General features: G+C 39.7%; 1 protein-coding gene across 1 annotated transcript in view; it reads left to right on the forward strand.

The window, feature by feature from the left end:
- Positions 1–2,335: 2,335 nt before the first annotated feature.
- Positions 2,336–20,038, forward strand: part of LOC308040741 (cytosolic phospholipase A2 epsilon-like) — a gene marked incomplete at its 3' end in the record, with an annotated part of 36,482 nt that continues 18,779 nt past the window's right edge. The window contains exons 1-4 of the mRNA XM_080345031.1: positions 2,336–2,377; positions 2,723–2,809; positions 9,792–9,867; positions 19,521–19,657. Coding sequence (XP_080201157.1) covers positions 2,351–2,377; positions 2,723–2,809; positions 9,792–9,867; positions 19,521–19,657 — 327 coding nt within the window. The 5' untranslated portion in view covers positions 2,336–2,350. The remainder of the gene's footprint in view (positions 2,378–2,722; positions 2,810–9,791; positions 9,868–19,520; positions 19,658–20,038) is intronic.

Genomic DNA, 20,038 nt, shown 5'->3' on the forward strand with positions numbered 1-20,038 from the left:
AGGCAACCAGTTTCAACCAGAAGTCTAACTTTTAGATTACTTAATCTAGGTGAGATCAAGCCTGTCCTAAGTGGAAAAGTTATGTTTGCCTCAAAAGGAATAGTGCTTCATAGCAAAAAGCAATTTGAACTTTGAACTAATTTAGGAAATTCAATTCCAGTTCCAGCTTTGAGTCAAAGGTACCTTGGCTGCCTCTGACTTGAGCTTAAAGAGCAGGTATTTCATATCAGGAAAGCGTGAGTTAGGAAAGAATAGTCGTTAGACAACAAGCAACTCTTAGTCACCTTCCTAAGGGATGCTGGAGGCTTCTTCCTGCACCTCATTTCCTTTTGTCTTAAAGCCAAAGGTGTGATATGACACATGTAAATGAAAACTGGCTCTCATGCAAAAAACTCACACCCATTATCTTCCATATATTGCAGAAACAAGACCTGGAGCTGATGACCTTTATGGGGCACAATTACAAAGAAATTGTGGCTAACATTATCATTCTTCTCTTGCGGTACCCTACCTCTCCTAGGCACTTCAATCAAGGTTACAGATAGGCTGTAGCAGAAGAAATAAAAAATGTGTGTGCTTTTGTGTGTACAGTTACTTCTCTCTAAACGGTTTCTGGTCACCATTTTAACAGAGAGAAAAAAGAGAAAAAAAAAAAAGGCAGATTCTAAAAATCTTTTTACAAAAGCACAATTGCTCATTTTAAGCAACACATTGGCCAAAGTGTGAGACAGGCTTATGACTATCCTTTGCTCATTGCTGCAGTTTAGCTAATTTTAATTTCAATTAAGCGGTTCCCGTTCCATCAAAAAGTTTCAATACAAGGAACGTGAGAAAGTAAGTTCACAGCAAACGTTTCCCTTACACTATGTGATAAAATAAATACGTTTATGTAATTAAAAAAAAAATCAGCAAATATAGGCATAAAATTAAATCTAAGAAATCAAACTTTTGCAAGGATGGAATACTGCAGGTAAGATGACCAAATTGTCTTAACTTATTATCCTGGTAACACCAGCTTTTCATATTGATTCCTCTGCGCATATAAGAAAAGTATGTAACGAGATTGCTGGAAGTGATTTGGTTAGTGTCTGGTTTCTATACAACACACATTGTCACAGTCAGAGTGGCTGTGATTTCATACTTATGCAGGTCTCTAATAGGAAGCATCATGCTTTGTCATCCTATTAATCTCAAGTTCTTTCATAAGCACTACTTTTCATCATTTGGGAGGACTTTCAGTACAAGTGTATGTGTGCCTCATAAGGCTTGCATAATGGATTAGAAAACGTAATCACTGAGCTTGCTAGAGGTGTGCTGAGCACATGTAGATCCTCATTAGATGAAAAAAAAAATCATAAAATGTACAGGATTAGTCCATTAAATTCCAATAATCTGCTAGTAATGTCTAGCCAACTGGTGATTTGAATAAAGTTGCTCAGAAATCTGAATGTTTTTTGCATCAGAAAGTTACAGTTCTGAACTGGGGAAAGCAAAATTCAAGAATTAAAATCTCCTAAACGGAAATTATTTTAGTTTGTTGAAATGTTTCATGATTTTTCAAGGTGAAATGTTTGATTCTCACGTAAATATATTAACAAGCATAAAGTATTAAATGTAAAGCCCAGAAATAAGTAAAGCATTTCAAATGGAGAAGTAAAACATTGTGTTTTAGGGAGCACAGAAATGTTGCTTACCAAATTTCTCCCTTCTTTCATTTATTTTGAAGTAGAACACTGCAATAAAAACAAACAGATATGTACAAATCATGATGCAATGGCACTTTTCAGGGAAAAATATTCCTTCAGAAGAATTCTTAGTATCTTCATACATAAACATCTTCCTCCTAAGGATCATCTCCATTGTTGTTTTTTAATTTTTTTTATTATGGAGGCAATAGTGTGTGGAATTCAGGGTCTTTGCATGGAGACAATAAGTAAATATGTCGATTAGGCTATTTTCATCACTCTTAGATTCTCACTGAAAGAGTACCTCTCACAGATGATCTCTATCAGATCATTAATCAGGTTATTGTTGTTATTACACCTCTACAAGACCCCAGGTGGGAATGCTTCAGTCTCTCAGCACACTCTGCTCAGGCACAAAACCTGCAGATATGAAGGTTCACACCTTGCAGCAGACATGCTCTTTGGACAAGTAATGTGGGTGGGAAATTTTCCTGTTTCAGAAATCATGGAAGGGTGGAGCTCTGACTCAATGTAATAAAACACCTGCTCAGCAACTTCTGACACTCTTCAAAGCTGTAAATATGTTTCAGGAGTTACAGGCAACTGTGGAGCCTAAGACTCAGGTGCCATTCACAGCACCTGCTTTTAATGCAGCAGCGATCCCCATGGCATCAACCTCTGCCTTCCCTCAGGTAAGTGGAAAACAGAACAAGCCTGGCAGGCATCTCTGCCTATTTGATTCAGATTTGCCCCCACACTATAGACAGGTGAAGTCCACTCCTACCTACAGGATATAAATCTCCAAGAAAACAAGATTGTCCTTCCTTGGCTCTTTGCAGCTATAAGGACCTGGAGTCAATATATTTCCATATAGCACAGGAGCAGCTGCCACTTTCCTGACATGTTCGTTTTATCCACCACAATGAGGAGGTGTGAACTGCCAATTCCATATTGCAATTCCACATTAAGGACTTGAGATAAGTAGAAAAATTGGTCTTTATTCTCTTTTTCATCCTTTGTTTTGCTTCTCTTAACAGCATTCAAGCAGTAAATCGAGTAACTTGGCAAATGAAGAAAGAAAATGGATGATGCACTACGTAGCCCCAAGTGACACTGATGCTAAGGTACCAACTTCAGCAAAATAAAAATAGGTGGGACTAAACCGAGGTTTTTTTGAGAAGGGTAGGATTTTTTTTTTTTCCAAATTTTGTTCTTAAAGATTCTCATGCTTATTTAGAATTAGGAACATTTCATGAAAGAAAATGCATGCTATTTTTTTTAAATTACATTATTTTATTTATATGAAGTGTGTTATTTTCATGGTTGTAGTCCTTAGAGAAGTTCCTCAGGGAAAATGTTCTCATTTTACAGTTAAAATGGAGCTCACTTTGGCCTTCTTTTAACAGTATCTATTTCTATTGACTTTGATGGAGTTTTAGCCCAGTATGAATGGAGAACATTGCCAGTGTTGGAAAGTTAGAGCATGGGCTTTGGCAATCCTTTGGGTTATGGTCAATGATGGCAGTTTCCAGAAAAAATGTCCACTTTGTTCATTGTGCAGCTCATCACAACAAGAGAAGTGCTCTAGCCACCTGTGCAGGGCCTGTGACAGAGACATGTTTGCATCAAATGTGCACCAGCTGCATCAGTGATGATTTTTATCTCCACTCTCGGTAACATTGCAGCTGCCTACGCTTTGTGTCAAGCTGCCTCAAAATAAAACTGGGTGGCTCCAAATAAAAAGCAAACTTACTTTTGGTGACGTCTCAAATGGTATATGATTTGAATATCTATAGCTCACAGGAAAGCTGTATGTTTAATTTCTTGTTTGTGCAACCAGACTTCCAAATCAATAGAAAACTACAAACATTGTTTTTCTTTGTATTTCACAACCTTATCAAACTGATCACTTGTTAGTAGCAGTCTGGCAGCTCCTACAGATGGAAATTAGTGTACAAAAAGAGTGACAAACCTTCAGTGGGGTGCAAAACCTGATATACATGGCTAAGAAGCATAACCAAAACTGACATGGTGTAGGACTTCATAATTTGCTGTGTGTGTGCGCACTAAAGTTCAGCAATGGAATGGAATGTCCTAAAGCAGGAAAAGCAACTATTGGGGAGTGAAATGATCCAATCTTCATAGTATTTTTGTAATGATTTACGGTATTTATACTGAAGTGGTGTTTTGGTTTAGAATATCCATGGCTAAAAGCTTTCAACCCTTTATTAGTATTGAGGTAGTTACATGTATATAAAGGCTGTTGGAATCCAGCACATGTTTTTGAATGTATGTAATGTAAAAAAAAAAATCCTGTGGCCCGAAACCCCTGCATATAGGGGCTATGGGACCCTTTCCACAGCTTTAATTCATTGTTCTTGTCATAATTTCTCCTTATCAAATGAACCTCCAAAAGTTTTGTTTGCTTTCCGCAGGTGTTTAACAGCCAAAAGATTCTCAGACACTTTTTGTTTGCCTCTTGGCTTTTGAATATGTCTTCTCTCCTCTGTAATAAAGCTTGGCAGAAAACTGGCATTAAAGGCACAGACTTGCGCAAGCCAACCAGTTTCTGCTGCTTATTGGCATTGGGTTTCCTGGGAAGCTTTCGGTAATTCCCTTGATTTTTGCAAGCCACAGCTTGCCATCTGCAACATGAGGATACTCATTAGTAGAGAGGTGCTAGAAGTGTAACATGCTATAAAGCAGATCTTGAGTCCCAGAACAAGTAAACAGGTGCAAAGCTTTACTTAACGCTAATGCTTAAGTATTTAACCAACTACTCGCTTCAGTCTGAGAGGACTTTGTGTAGCTGTTTGATAAACTGAATAGCTACTGGATTGGTTTAGAAAAACATGCCCGAGGGCTGTGAATGGAATTTAGCTGTGTTGCCTGCCTACAGTGCAAAGCCAAATATGCCCCACTGCTAAATTTTCAGGAAAATGTAACAACCTTGTAAAATCTCCTTCATATTTTAAAATGGATAAGAGCATCAGGAGAGCATCGCTTCAGCCATTTCATGAAGTCCCAAGTTGACAGTTTGCCTTCTAACATCTTACACATGAATACAGGAAAGACAAAACATACTAAAGAAAGATTATAAATAGTTGTAAGGAAGACCATAATTACAGCAAATGTAGAAGATGTATCACTGGATATTATTTGTTAGTGCATTGTCTTATACAGAATAATGTGTTATCTCCAAAGATTAAAAAAAAAAAAATCTCCTTGGCAAATTACCAGCTTCAAAAACTGATTGTTGGCTCATGACCTGAATGCACTGAAAAATACAGTAATGCAAAGAGCAAGAAACTAGGAAGCATAATCTTATCTCAAGAATAGTAGTATTAACATGGTGTGGGGTGGCCCACCAAAGTATTCCACTGAACATGAAGTCAGAAACCAGAGGAGACCTTGGAGAATTTTATCTGCATCACTTACACAAAACAAACTGATTAAAGTGGTGCACATCACTTTGCATTGTCACAAAACTAGAAAATGCCATGACATAAGCAAAGGCCCTGTAAACTTTCTCTCTTAAAAAAAAGTATCTGTGATTGATGCAGGTCATGCAAGGTCACCTTTGTGGGGGTAACAATGAGCCTATAAGGAAGGTTGCTCAGTGTGACAATCACTCTGTCATTGCAGGGATAAGTTCAGAGAGGTTTATCTTTGTTAGAAGAGACTGCAAGAGGATTTGCTCATCTGTGTAGTGTGGATTTTTCAAATTTTGGCAATACTTTATTGTAGGTATCAGGAATTGCTCCTGGCTTAATATGGAATGCAAATTTTGTACTGAAAATGGCTGGTTTCGATAATTAGTCACTCATGGATAGTTGATTATATTACCCAGCTCCCTGAACTAATAATTTTTTAATGTAACACAAATGATAATCATCATCAGCAATACACTTGATTTTTTTAGTGTATTCCTGTCATTCAACATATTGTTGCAAATAAATGATGACTAGAGAGCACAGATGATTAGTTGAATGACTTCCATTTATGGCACCAGGGACCTGAGCTTTAGTTGTAAGATGTTATTTTGCTTTTTATATTTTCTGGAATAGTTTTCATGTCTGGCAGTTGGCCATCAGAAAAGTACTCTATGAAGTATTTTTTCATTAACTGCCTTCTCTAAGGAGGATAAGTCTCCTTTTCATTTGTCTCGGAGATTTGCTTTATAGTTAATAGTTCACTTAATATTTAGCAGTTCTCTTCAAAGGCATTGGTGTCTCAAATTATGATGATCACTGAATATTGTTTTTCCTTTTATCCCTTAAGGTGGGGACGAAAATGTTTCCTAGAGCAGACTGGGTTTTTTTCCGAAGGACTCTGATTCAGGTGATAAGGCCATCTGAGTGTTATATTGAGAGACAGTGAGAGGGATTCAGAGTACAGATTGGTTCTGAGTTCTGTGAAAACCCTTTTCTAACTGGTAAAATTGTTAAGAATATAAACTAGTATTTGCATTATTCCTTCAAATTTTAAGTAATAATTGTCCTCGGGGGCAGGGATTTTGCTACTAAGCCATGCCAACCCAATGAATAGACCTAGAGAGCAAGGCTCAGGCTGAGGGAAGCTCAGCCATGACTTGCCTGGCTGCATGTTTTCTGCCACCAAACACATTTACTGAATGCATCTCTCAGGTTCACAACATAGCTCTGTCCTCTGTTGTTAATTCAAGTCTCTTTATCCACCCCCTCTCTGGTGGTCTTTGTTCCATGGCCGAATGCTGCTTGTGCTCTGGCTGACACAGCCTGTATCTTGCTGTTTCACAGGACTCAGATTACTCAGGCAATATGGTGAAATTTTCTCCTGGTAGGCAGAGTTTTCATGCACAGTCCACTGGTTTTCCTCTTTCACAACCCCTACTTAGAGCCCTTCTCCTGGAGGTGAGAAATAATTTTTGCGTATTACTCAATCAAATTTCTAATCTGTACATTATGGCTGATTGGGTGCTCTGCCTTAGTGTTCCCTTGCCAAACTCTTCAAATTTAAATAAACTCCTGCTCTTTGCACCAAGCCATCTTCCTGTGACACCAAATATCTCCACCTACTTTCTCACCATGATTCCACAAGAAACTAGGTGCTTGAAGCCTTGCGTAATTTTTGACGCTATCTAATCTGTGTAATGTCTTACTGTTCTTCACGGAAACACTTTACATGTTCTATTGTTTCGTTTTGGTTTTCCTTTCTAATATAGCCCTCCTATATGATGTCTCTTATCAGTTTGTCTACATTTGCATGCAAAGTATGAGGTTCTTGTGATACATTCTTCACTTAACCTGTATTCTTGTCTGCTGCAGTGGTGCTCAGGAACAAGTGCACAATCTGGTGATTGGTGTAAACATGTCTTCACAGAAATCACACTTGCTTCTGTCATTCCACTTTGCGAAAAGTCATGGTAGTTCATACATGTCTCTGGCAATCTTTAAAAACACATGTTCCAAATGCTGGCTGAAAGACTGATGCCATTAAAGAAGGCTAAGAGAGAAACATCACTAAATGCAAACCCTTTAACTCTTTCTTTTATTTCTCCTTAAATATGTCTGCTGAAGTTTTTATGTATTTGCTGAAGTTTTTATGTATTTCTCTATGTTGAGTATTTTTTTTCAGAAAGGTATAGAAACCTAACAATAATGGTTGAAACAACAGTGTGGAAATGGCTCAGCCCAGATTCTGATAATGCTGAGATTTACACCCCCTGTTTGGAACAAACAGCCATATAAAATATCCTATGCCCTACCTACGACTTTAAGCAACAGTGATTAATTTCCTATTTAGTTTTGGAATACACCCACATAGAAGCCAAGTTCTTCTGATTCTTGCAGGCTAATAAAGAGAATGCATTTATTCAGTACTTAATAGCCCTCTTGTTGTTTTTGGTGTTCCACTTCTGCAGCTCACAGCAGAAAGTATTAGTATATTAATTCGTCAATTTATTGAAAACATTTTGACATTATGATTCCTGGTTATAAGCTTGAGCTCATAGGCATAGATTTAAGGTTCTTTTAGGCACTGGTTAACTTTTATTTAATATGCCTTTAAATTACCCAGCATTTTCTCAAAAATTTATTCTTGCCATTTCATTGGATAACTTCATAGCTTGAGAATTACTGCAATTTTTTGCAAATTCCTTTTGTGACCTTCATATCTTTCATCCCTATAGAGATGGAAATTATTTGGGAGGTTAAGCTGAATTGTGTAATGATTAATTCCATGTGCTCCAATGCTTTACACACTTCAGCTGATGTACTGTCTTGTCTCACTGATTTCTTATACTCTGACCTTTTTAGCAGTCTTTGACTTTTTGTCACAGTAGCACCTGTGAATGTGCTTTCTCTTACTTCACTCTAGAGTTTCTTCCTGTTATTTTAACTGAAGTTTCTCAGAAAATAGATAACATCTCCTAATTATTTCATCATGTTCCACCAGCACTCCTCCATTTTCACTTCAGATAATATTTGAATACTTTCATCATTAGCTTTCACGACAGCTTTTTACTTTGGCCACCTTGTGTCGTTTCATGAGGTGACTTTACTAAGAACTACTGATCTATTTGCCTTTTGCTATTATCTCAACTCCTCCTTGAATATCAGTGACTACCATCAGGCCTCCACATCACTGAAGTGGCCACCTGTTGCTTGACCCCAATATTTACTGTGCCTTCAGTATTATTTGGCTGAATACCCTTCTGGAAATCAACAAATGTCGTCATAATTAGTTTGGTCATTTTATAACTTCCACAGATCCTTGCTATTAGAACTGCAAACTAACACTTCCCTATTCCCAAATCCTCCTAATTTTAATGCCATAACATTTTTGTTTTATTGATGCTTTATGCAGAAGTCCTTAAAAAAAAAAATATTATTTTTCCATAACCTGATACTCTCAAGGTCACTTTTTAATATATATCTTATACTATTTGTATCTTCCTCCCTTATTGGACATAGCAAATTCAGAGTCTGCTAATAACATCTTTGTATGCAGAAAACTCTCTGGATTTGACAGTATTTGAAAGACCATTCTTTCTTGTGCAGACCCTTGTTCTCTGGCATTCACTGCAGTATTACCGTGTTACCCCAACTATCTAATGAGACCTGGTCCTATACATACATCAACTTGGGAATTTATTACTCAATATCGTCTGAGATTCTGGAAATTCCTCCTTTTCTTCTGCTTCTGTTCCTAAACTATGATACAGGTAGCCACCCCCCGTGCTGATTCAAACTTTTCATCCAGTCTCTTTTGTACAACCATGGTGCAGCTCTCTTTCCTTTCTATAAACCTCATCTATTTTAATAAATTTTCCACAACTGTTTCCGCAGTCAGAGAATCCAGACAGCCATCTGTGCTGCAGTCATAATAAGCTTTGTCCATTTTCTGCCTCTTTCTGCTGATACTGTAGTTGCTCTAGCTGCTGCTGATGGACATGGTGGACCTGTTCTCTGGAGATGTAAAATCTCTAAAGCACATGTGACTGGCATAACTTTTACAGATCCAGTTGGTGGGGCCTGGCATCTTCAACAAGGAATTAGAGATAGCTTTCTTTGAGATGTATTGTAGTCAAAACCATGTACTTTTTAATACTACTCCATGTCTATCAATCAGACAACCACATTTGGTAAGAAAAATTTTTGTTCCCACAAAGCAAGCTAGAAGCATTTGTCTGATGCTGTGTATTGCTCTGGTGGCCTGAGTGCTAACCCTTAGACACCTCTCCATTATTAATTTTTTTTTTTGACCCAAATTGGAGCATTTCTGATTTGTGATTCAATTAATTTTGTGTCGTTGTATTGGATGCTGATGACTGCACATATAATTTAATGTAATTGGTTAACTGAACTTTCTCATCTTATTTGTCTCCACTTTCCTATTCATCATCTCCTTCCACACTTTGTTTGTATGCTTAGATGACTGCAGCTTTTAGGGGCAGATGAAGTTCGTGGAGAAAGTACACTTTGTTGCCTCTTGTACTTTTGCTGTGATGCCAAATGGAAGAGATGGCTTCAGCAGAACCTGGGTTCCTTTCAGTGTTTAGTTGTCGTTACAACAAATACATGTATCCCAAACTTTAAAGCACATTTCCTTTGTTATTTTTTTCAGCAGGAGGAAATATCACCTTATTCCTTGCTCACTGTAAGAATCATAAAGTTGAGAAATGCTCATCAGGCAGATTTTTGTAAGTACCAGATTTTCTTACTGACATGTTACAGTTCTAAAATCACTAGATTAGCTCCTGCTTGTGCTAACAGCTGGACAAATGCAAAACACAAAAATCATGCCAGCTAAGAAATAACAATCAAAGCAAATTTCTGCCACAGAATACGTATTTAAAATTTCAGAAGTTTATTGTTGTTTGGTCTTGTGTTTGTCTTTGTTGTTGTTGTCTTTTTTTAATTATTTTTTTTTAAGGATTCAGCAACAAATTAATGCCTGCTGGGTTACTGGCTGAATCTTTAATCAGTCAGCAAAGCACAGACCAGCTGTTTATTTCAGAGGTGTGAAAATATCCTAATACCTGTTTTAATACCCAGGGCTTTGTATCTCATGTCTGTAACAAATACACAGAATACAGGGCTGAAATCTTTACACATCAGTCAATCTTAATTCTTCGCTCTAAAGACCCCTGCCACATCTCAGAAGTTCAGTGAGGTGTACATGTCCTGAACAGCCACATTGTCATGGATCTTTCTGACTCTTGTCCCCCACTGAAAGATACATCTCAGAAACCATAGTACATGGCGTGTTATGGCTTAGATGCAAAGTGTTCTGAAAATGTATGATATTTGTCCAGCCCTTACCTGGTACTCCACTTCCACAGAGGTTTTTCTCTGGAGAATTTTCTCTTGCCATTCCAACTTGTCCCTCATGATCTTGCCAGGTCAGTAATAACTACAGTTTTGTGTATCCATTTACCATACTGTTCTGTATCCTTTTGTTCTGCAATTTCTTTCCTTTTTGGGAGATCGTGCTGATGTTCAGCAACACCACAGCCCCTCCATTACCCAACATTTCACATAACATGTCACCTCACTCCTCTGTCTTTCCACTTTTTAATATTTTTAGTACAGCTAGAGGATCCATCAAAATGCAAAGTTGTTAACAATTGCTGTTTACGTGGAGCAAAAGTCAATTCTTTAGCTATGGTGCTCGAAAATGTGGTGGCTTTGGTGCAGTTACCAAAGCTGTCAGAGGACGTGGCTGTACATTGCATGTCAAGGACTCCCAGATTGTCTTGATACACTCCTTGAAGTTAGAAACTTGGACAATATCTATGACAGGCACAACTTTTCTAAAGAAACAAGATGAGGTGCCCCATGCTGCCAGTAAACTAGCAGCACTGCTTCAGGTTACTTTGGCCTGGAAACCCTAAGAGATTTTGTTTCAGAAGACTACTTTGGACTAGACCCACATTTTCATGAGACAGCAAGTGATCTCACAGACTTTGAGGATATGTTTTTGCTTTCTCCAAGTGAGCAGTATTTGGCTTCCACTGGATAATTCAAAGACAGGAAGATTTTCACCCCAGACACTACCATTTGTTTATATCTTCATCTTCTGATGGAACAATAGTCTACAAAAAAAAACCCATATCTTTGTATTCCACTCGCTTTGGCATTTCAAGAACATGGATGTCGCCATTGTTGATTTTCCAGCCAAATGGAGAAAAGTGTTTAGTCCACATGTTCTGTAATATTGGGTTGCAGAGAATAGAAAAAATATCATAGGATAGCAAAGAAGGTCAAATTAACTTTTATTTTTCACAGCTATGAAACATTGCACATACGTGCAAGACCTCACCTTCATTCCTTTGAAGTGTTGATTTAATTTTTTTTAGTATCACCTTTGATCTAGAAGGGAAACTGAATAACAGGATAAGAACCATGATTCACTGGCTTATGTAAAGGGATTGCACAAAATAAAACAATGCTGCGTTCTCAGAAAATAGTGTTACTGTTGTGACCTTGTCCTCCATCCTGAGGACAGTGTGATTTCAGAAGTCTTGCATAATGAGAAATAGACATTTAGAATATTCCCATTATCAACAAAAAGTACATCTCTGGAGTAGGAATCAAGATGTGTGGGCTCATTTTTTAGATCTGCCAACAGACTTGTTGTATAAGTTTAGGCAAGTGATCTGAACACTCTGTGCCTCTTGCCCTAGCTATAAAAGACGGGTAACAGAATGTCTTTTCCCACACCTTTTCTGTCTCGTGTCTGTTTAGATTACTTGCTCATTTTGAAAGAGGTTATCTCTTGTTTTGTGTAGGGGGATCCTAATTTAAGATGTGAGGTAAGTCCTAGATACAGTGAGAATGCAAAAAGATATCTTGTCATTTTTAAGTGCTTGATTTTCCACTGATACTGATGTCCTTTTAGCTTAATGTTTTGGGTTTAACATTTTAAACTACTTGAAGTATCAGAATAGTAAAAGAGCTACACATGCTAATGTGTGCTGACGAGAATTAGAAAATTATATTTACCTAGCCTTGTCTCTAATACGATCTTTTCCCCTGGAAAATGGATTATAAGCAGCTGATACAGGTGCTATCTAACTGCGAGATATCAGTGGAAGACTAACAGTTTTTGTGATGGCATGTTTCCAATTTCTCTGGATTTTCATCTTCCAAATATTAAATCCAGGAACCAGCCACCCTTCCCACCGAGTGCATCAGCTTCTATGAGTTGCTTTTTCTGCTCTCATTCTGGCTTCCCATCTTTCTAAGCATGCACAGTAATCTGCTTGCTCAAGTTTCTGTTCATCTTTTCATTTCCACTTGGCTAAAATGTGCTTCATTTCCCTGATTTTTGTCTCAAGTGCAGTCACGCCTGGTTCTTTGGCCATAAGAGTTTTTATATTTTTCCTTGACTTATTTGCCAAATCGTAGCTTCAGAGAATGCCACTTTCTATGTACTTCCACTGACACTCCTCACTATTGTGTGCACACAACTTGATCCTGGGTGGTTTTTAAACATGCACCTCAATATCCATGGGATGTGTGTTTTGCAAATCTGGGATGGAGCCCCAGCTTATTCTGAAATGTAATGTTCCACCTTTGCCTGTAGACAACATATGCTGGTGGAGCTTGGCAATGATTGCATATGTTTTCACACAAATAAAAAAATTAAAACAAAAATAAAGCACCCTGCTCCTCCTCAATGAATCAATTAGCCCTTTTCATATACCTACAGTTGCTTCACCACTTTTGTGGGCTCCTCTGTACTTAAGTAATGTTGAACCCTGACATTTGCTTCATACTTCATGCAACTGGTTTCTGTCTTATCATGCAAATGGTCTTGACATGCCTGAGCTGATCTGTTTTCACTGTATTCTTAACTGACCTTTATGCCAATTCATAATCATGGGTCAGACTCAAACACACACTTCTGGCACTCCCTCATCTCACTGCATACACTAGGGAGGTAGATGCCCAGATAAGATCATTTACGCTCATTCTGCAGCCCTGCATGCACTGAGTATCATCACCAGGCTTCCATGCTTGTAGGTAGTTAAGCTGAGGAGGTGGTGGCCATACTAGAAAGGAGACAATTCTGATAAAGTTTATGGGACCTTTACAGTCTGGCTCCTGCTTTGCAGTGATATTCACCTGCTCATTGTGAGACTGCAGACAGCCTTGGGTAAAAGAATGACTTTTTTTGGTCTTTCGTTGCTCATTTGTTCCTCCTCAGCTGGAGGTTAGTGCTACAGGCTTTTACAAAAGCTCATGTTTCCTGACTCTGTTAATGGTGTTACTTCTCCTAGAGAATTCCCCGTGTGTAGGGGGAATATCTGGCCAAAGTGAGGTAGATGGGGAAAGGGTGGATTAGCTCCTTTCCTCGCTGCTGACACCCCTTCCAGTGACTTTTTTTCGCAAAAGTATGAGAAAGGAGCCAGGCAATGGGAGGAGGACCATGGTGGCATAGGCTCTCCAACACTTTACAGCCATTCTCCTTAAACAAATAGGTTATTGAGTAGCCACACAGAGCTGCACCAAGCTCCCAGCCTGGCCAATCTTTGCCATCATTAGTGCTTACTTGGTGGTTTATGGCAGCCCCTAAGGCCCACAGGTGGAGGTGACCTTACCCCACTCCCATGGAACAACAGATGACCAGACAGGGAATTGCCTTGTGGCCCCATGAGTGGAAGCAGACCTGACCCAGCTCCTCAGGCAATGCCAGTTGCACAGACCTGCAGTGATGTGGCTCTTCCTGCTATGAATAAGTACAACATAAAAGAGTGAAACTGTCTTAGACTCCACTGGATCTTAAAGAAGACCTGAGTAAAGGGATCTCTGTGATGGTCTGCTCTCTGAAACCATGGCAGCCTATATGGGTACCAGCTGATACATACCAAGAGCTGGCTTTTGCTGCTGGAGATTGTGTTTGGGCTCATTAAAACAGCAGGAGTAAAGAGGTGGATGTCAGGTCTAGCTTGACATACTCAGCCTCGCTGGTGCTGGGTGTTCGCAACACCCTGCCTGGACTGCAGAGGTCAATTTGAGCTGTGTGTCCCAGTAAGAAGTTACCTGGAGTGAGTTTCAGGCTGATGGGAGATTTCTTCCTGGCAACAGAAATGTCTTTGCTGGGTGTTGTCCTGTCAGTTCAAGAGGCTGTGGGTAGGGTGGTCCCTGTGATGCAGCTGTCAGAACTGGGGTAGGACAAGGTGAAATCTGGGGGGGGGGATTGAAATGTGACTGTGTTTATCAGGTATATTTTCTAACTATAAAAATCAGGTGCATGTGGAAGCTTTCTCAGCTGTGGAAGAAAACCTGTTGGTCTTAGCTGGGATGTCAGAACTATCACCTTGCTCCCTTTACCCCTCTTTTTGTTTTTCGACCATCCTTTCCTTTTTCATCTTTGAATGAAGAGAGACCTTGTGTATTTCTAAAAGAGGAGCTCAGAGCCTTTTTCCTCTCTCAGCTTATGAAATTATTTTGTGGAATCTCTTCTTTTATCCATTCAGAATAAATGATTCAGTTCTGGGGTGAAACATCTGGAGACCTTGCAAATCAGAGTGGATCTCCAAAGACATCAGGGGTTATTTTTTCTATTGAAAATAAATGCGAGCAAGTTATGGAGAATACAACTAGTGCAGGTGATACTCACTGTCCTGTCCCAAGAATGCAAGCAATGCCATTGGCACAGGAGGTAGAGGTGGCTGAAGATGAGAAAGTGGCTGCAGTAGGTACTGCACTCACTGAGTCTGTCCTCCAGGGAGCAAATTCTACTTTGCCACTCAATTTAAATGGCTGGACAGGGTGGAGTGTTCATTCACATGGGACTGTCCATTCCTGGTAAAGCACATCACTGATTAAGCATGGTAGATCTACAAGCCTTTGTTATTTTCACAAGCAAGCTACAGAGAGTCATATTATGCTTACAGAGGAGTGTTGCATCTGGATAATCTAGAGGACAGAGTTCAGTTCAAATCAGCACTCAGACAGACAGCAGTTGGAGGGAACTTCTTAGTACCATTTGCATCATACTATGCTGATGGGGGAAAAATGTTCCCAGAGACCATGTCCAATGATTGAGAAATGAGGGCGGCTCTTCTCCTCCTTTAAGGTGAACTGTAGTAAACTCAGATTCAAAGGGAACCTGTCTGTGCAGATGGAGAGAAATTCTCTCGGAGAAAATTATTTCTTCTTTTTGGTGTTATGAAATGCAGTAACAAGACAGATGGGATTTTATAGTCTTCATTCTATGTTCATATGAGACTAGCTTTTCTTATATGCTTTAGTTTTCAGTGCTGTAATTTTCTTCTTACTTGTCATGGAGATGAATGATTTTAGCACGTGATGGTTCATTCAGGAACATGTCACAGGACTGTACTTTCACAGAGGAGCAAAGCCCTGGCTGCCATTCTCACCTTCTCAGTTCAGTCCTGATTTTTTTAGCCAATGTTTGGCTTGAAGACACAGATGAGAAATAGTCCCATGAGCACACAAATGCAATTGAATCAGAAGAAGGTAAAAATTGGGAAAATATATCAGGGTCACTTAGTGTCGACTTCTAAATTGACTGTGAGTTCAGATGACTTGGCATCCACATAGGGCAACATTGTGTCATCAGGGAATGAAGTTGCAACACATGCACTGAAGTAAGGGCCTGGCATGGCATGAAATTGCTAATGATGCCCAGCAACCGCATTAAAATTAGAGCATGAAGAAAATGCAAATACTATTTTTTGTATTAGCTCCCAGGTAGCAATGAATAAACAGGAAGATTTTCACTAGCTCTTTTGTACACTTTTTCAGGGATACAAGGGGGCAAAAAAAGCTGGTTGGTCATTTCAAGTGCTCCGAGGTAATAGGGGTATAATAGTCTTCACAGTGTTCAGCAGACATGCAACTATCCTGTTATTTTCTTATTTGTCCCACTGTTTGCCTCACAGCTTAGCTGGCGTTCAACTGAACTGCCATTCTACAGAAACACATAAGCTCAGTTAGAGTCACAGCATGGGGAATAGTTGATGCTCTCTGTACAATTCAAGGAAAATATAGAAAATCACAATAATCTTATGGGAAACAATAACCTTTTCCTATCAGTAGGAACTGTAGATGTGCCACATGTGGCCTAGTTTCCTTTCTCCACAGAAAGAGGATATGCTGCATCCTAGTAGTTCCACCTCAGCCCATCTTCAAGGTCAAATTTGCACTCAGTAGTCACTAACAATTATATGTAATTTGTCTGTGACCAACTAGCCTTGATATTGCAGAATCACACAGGGTGGCTGAGGTGTGACAGCACCTTTGGAGATTGCCTAGTCCAGCTCCCTGCTCAAAGCAGGGTCAGCTACAGCAGATTGCTCAGAGTCATGTCCAGTGGGGTTTTGAACATTGCCAAGAACAGAGACTCCACAATCTACCTGGGCAACCAGATTGACCAGATCTACCTGGCCAGAGTGACCACCCACATAGTAAAAAACCTTTCTCCTTATGTTTAAACGGTATTTCCTGTATTTTGGGTTGTGTCTGTTGCCACTTACCTTTCACTGAGAAGAGTCTGACTCTGACTTCTTGAATTCCCTCTTTCCCCCACCCCAAATCAGGTATTTACATACATTGATAAGATCCTCCTGAGATTTCTCTGCTCAAGGCTGAAGAGTCCCAGCTCTCCCAGCCTCTCCTCATGTGGCAGATGCTCCAATCTTCTTTGTGGACTTTTGCTAGACTCATCCCAGTACATCCTTACCTCTCTTCTACCAGGGAACTGAGAAATGTGGTCTTGCCAGTGCTGAGCAAAGATGAGGAATCAGCCTCCACCTGCTGGCAACACTCCTCCTAATGCAGCCCAGGAGGCTATTGGCCTATTTTACCACAAGGGCACATTGCTGACTCATGTTCAACCTGGTGTCCACCAAAACGCACAGGTCCTTTCCTGCAGAGCTCGTTTTCAGCTGGTCAACCCCCAGCCTGTCCTGGTGCAGGGGCTTATTTCTCCTCATGTGCAGGACTTTGCATTTCCCTTGCTGAACTTCATTAAGCTCATGTTGGCTCAGTTCTCCAGCCTGTCCAGGTCTCTCTGAATGGCAGTACAGCCGTCTGGTGTGTCAACCACTCCACCCAGTTTTGTACCACATGTAAATATGCTGGAGGTGCCCTCTGTCCCATCACCCACATTGTCAATAAAGATGTTAAATAGCATTGGGCCCAGTATCAGTCCCTAGAGTACTCTACTGGTGACTGGCCTTCAGATTGACTTCGTGCTGCTGATCACAAGCCTTTGGGCCTTGCATTTCAGCCAATTTTTAATTCACCTCACTGTCCATTTATCTAGTCTGTACTTCATCAGTTTGACAAGGAATTGTAAATAGCTTCTTTTAAGTAAGTATGTACGAAAGCAACACACATATGGAAAAATAATTTTAGAAAGCAGCCTCATGAAAATGCTTTGTCAAAGAAAACACTCCAGCAAATGAGTGAATTCCAGATCAAACAGTAATGAAAGACATTCATAAATGCTGTAGTTGTTCATTCATGCTTGGCTCCAGTTTTAGCACTGCCAGTTTTCTCAGTTCTATCACAAGTCTTGTTTTATATACTGTGTGGCTGAAAGCTTGATTTTTAAAAAGGAAATCTTGGTTTTCATTAAGAAGAATAAAGGAAAAGAATTGGCCTCTGCAACTACAGCAAAAAGTGTGTAAGCTACAATGCACCCTACAATGGCCAGAAGCCTAAATGGAGAGAAATTATGTTTCAGATCAGTTTAACATTTCTTAAGCACATTCCATCTCAACCACTTGGATGATTTTGGGGATGCTGGACTCATGTTTTTGGAAAACTCAAGACTGGCAGTGATAACTGCATTAATGAGAGGCAATGGCCTGAGGCCATGTTTGGTTCTTGGCTTTTGTACAGGCTTCCTATGTGCTCTTGAGAAACTCCATAGATCAGAGCCAGCAATACTACTGTCACAGCTATGCCACAGCTTGACAGGCCATCAGACAGTACAATGAGGGGAGATGTTTCAGTTATCAGACAGTTCAGTAATCAGAGCCCTCCCACACATGGTAAATTGCATCTTACACTGGTAATTGCCAAAGTCAATATATTACTCTGTCACTTTGATTATGTAAAAATCCAAGGCACTGAAATGTTGTCTGTGGAAATAATTGCCAATAGAAAGGCAACCTACATCCTTCACGAGGGAAAATTCCTGGTAGTGTCAAGAAATTCCTTCAGATTCAGCATGAAGAGTTACCTGGGAATCTCCTTGCCCAACAGGCTTGATACACAGAGGATGTTCCAGTCAAAGGGCTTCTGGATTTCAGGCAATACCTTATATTTAGGCAAAATATCCTAAAGGAATATATCTGATATCCTGAGCAACGATACCAAGATTAACTTCTTTTTAACCTTGAGGAACTGACCTGTGCCATTCTTACAGGTAGTAGGTGTTTGTGTCTGTGCTCATGAGGTAGTGATCTCTATTGACTGCCATGGGACCAGATTTCTCCCCTTTTCCTCTTTTCCCACTGACGCCCATGTTTACACAACAGGATCTTCCAGTTCTTGTCCAGGGTCTGAGAATCTCTGGTGTTTTCTTGGTTCATGATCTACAGGAAATGATCCCTTATAGTAAGTGCAGGCTCACCGCCTTCATCCACAAGATCCAAATCCTTTCTGGCACTTCACTTTTCCTGGGAAGTGACGTAGAGTAGGAAATAGTTGCCAGGTCTTTGAGGCATTGGCAAACACCAGGAAAAGGCTCCAGCTACCTACTGACCTCCTGAAGAAGCAATTGTACTGCTGGAAGGCATCTCCCTTCCTACCCCACCTGAGGAGACAACGCTCTAGGTAGCTGCAATAATTAATTTTCCATTGTGAAGAGTTAATAACCAGGTATGCCAAACATACATTACCTGAATCAGACTCAAACCTGATTCTTTTACAGTTTCTCGCAAAGCTAAGTTGCCACAGAGATGATTTACACCCAATCTCTCGCAGGGCCTGAGACTCACTCACTGCTGCATCAGTTGCAGTTTCTCCTCCTGACAAATTTTCAGAGAGCTGAAACAATACTGATAAGGCATAATAAAAGACTCCTAGCTATTCATGTTGTCCTATCCACTGGCTAGGACTGGATTTTTAAAAAATTTATAGGATTGTGCATAGCTATTTGAATACACTGCTCACTCAAAAATAGCATTGTGATGAACAACAAATGCATTTTATCCAGCTGTGTCATTTCTATCTTCCTGGTTTGGTCAATAAATATCAGAAAGAACTAACCATGTCTAGTCCCCGTTCAAGCTACAGAGCATTTCAATGTCTTCAATTCTTGTGTTGTGCTTCCACTGCCAGATATTTTGTACCTATGTTTCTATAGTAAGCCAGTCTGATTGCTATGTGAGCCTCTGGTTGCCAACTTCTTCAGATGAAAAATTCCACACCAAAACCATCAAAAACTGCAGAAATCCTGTGTGGAATGAAAGTTTCTACTTCCGGATGCAAAGACAAATCAAGGTACACAAACCAAAAGCTCTCTTCTTCATCTCATCTCTATGCAGCTTAATTCAGCTTAGCCCAAAACAGGATGTTCTGTTTTCTAATGCTATTCTGAGTTTATTTAAAATTCCCCTAGCAAGTTGGAGCAAAAGGATTTTGGCTTTTGCTGTAATTCTCTTCCCTCCTAATAGATAGTTATTATTTGTATATTGGTAAAGTGAGCATGACCTCCTTGGAGAATGCTGATGGGACCAGTGACAGTGACAACACAAAGAAAATATGAAATTAATGTATAAAGGAACACTGTCACAGAGAGAACATATCTTTCCCTGAAAGCACATGAAATAATGGCATATCAATGCCAGGAAGCTGCTCAGCTCTAGTATGATTAAGATCTTT

This window comes from Nesoenas mayeri (genome assembly GCF_963082525.1).
Source record: "Nesoenas mayeri genome assembly, chromosome: 5".
Lineage (NCBI taxonomy): Eukaryota > Metazoa > Chordata > Aves > Columbiformes > Columbidae > Nesoenas > Nesoenas mayeri.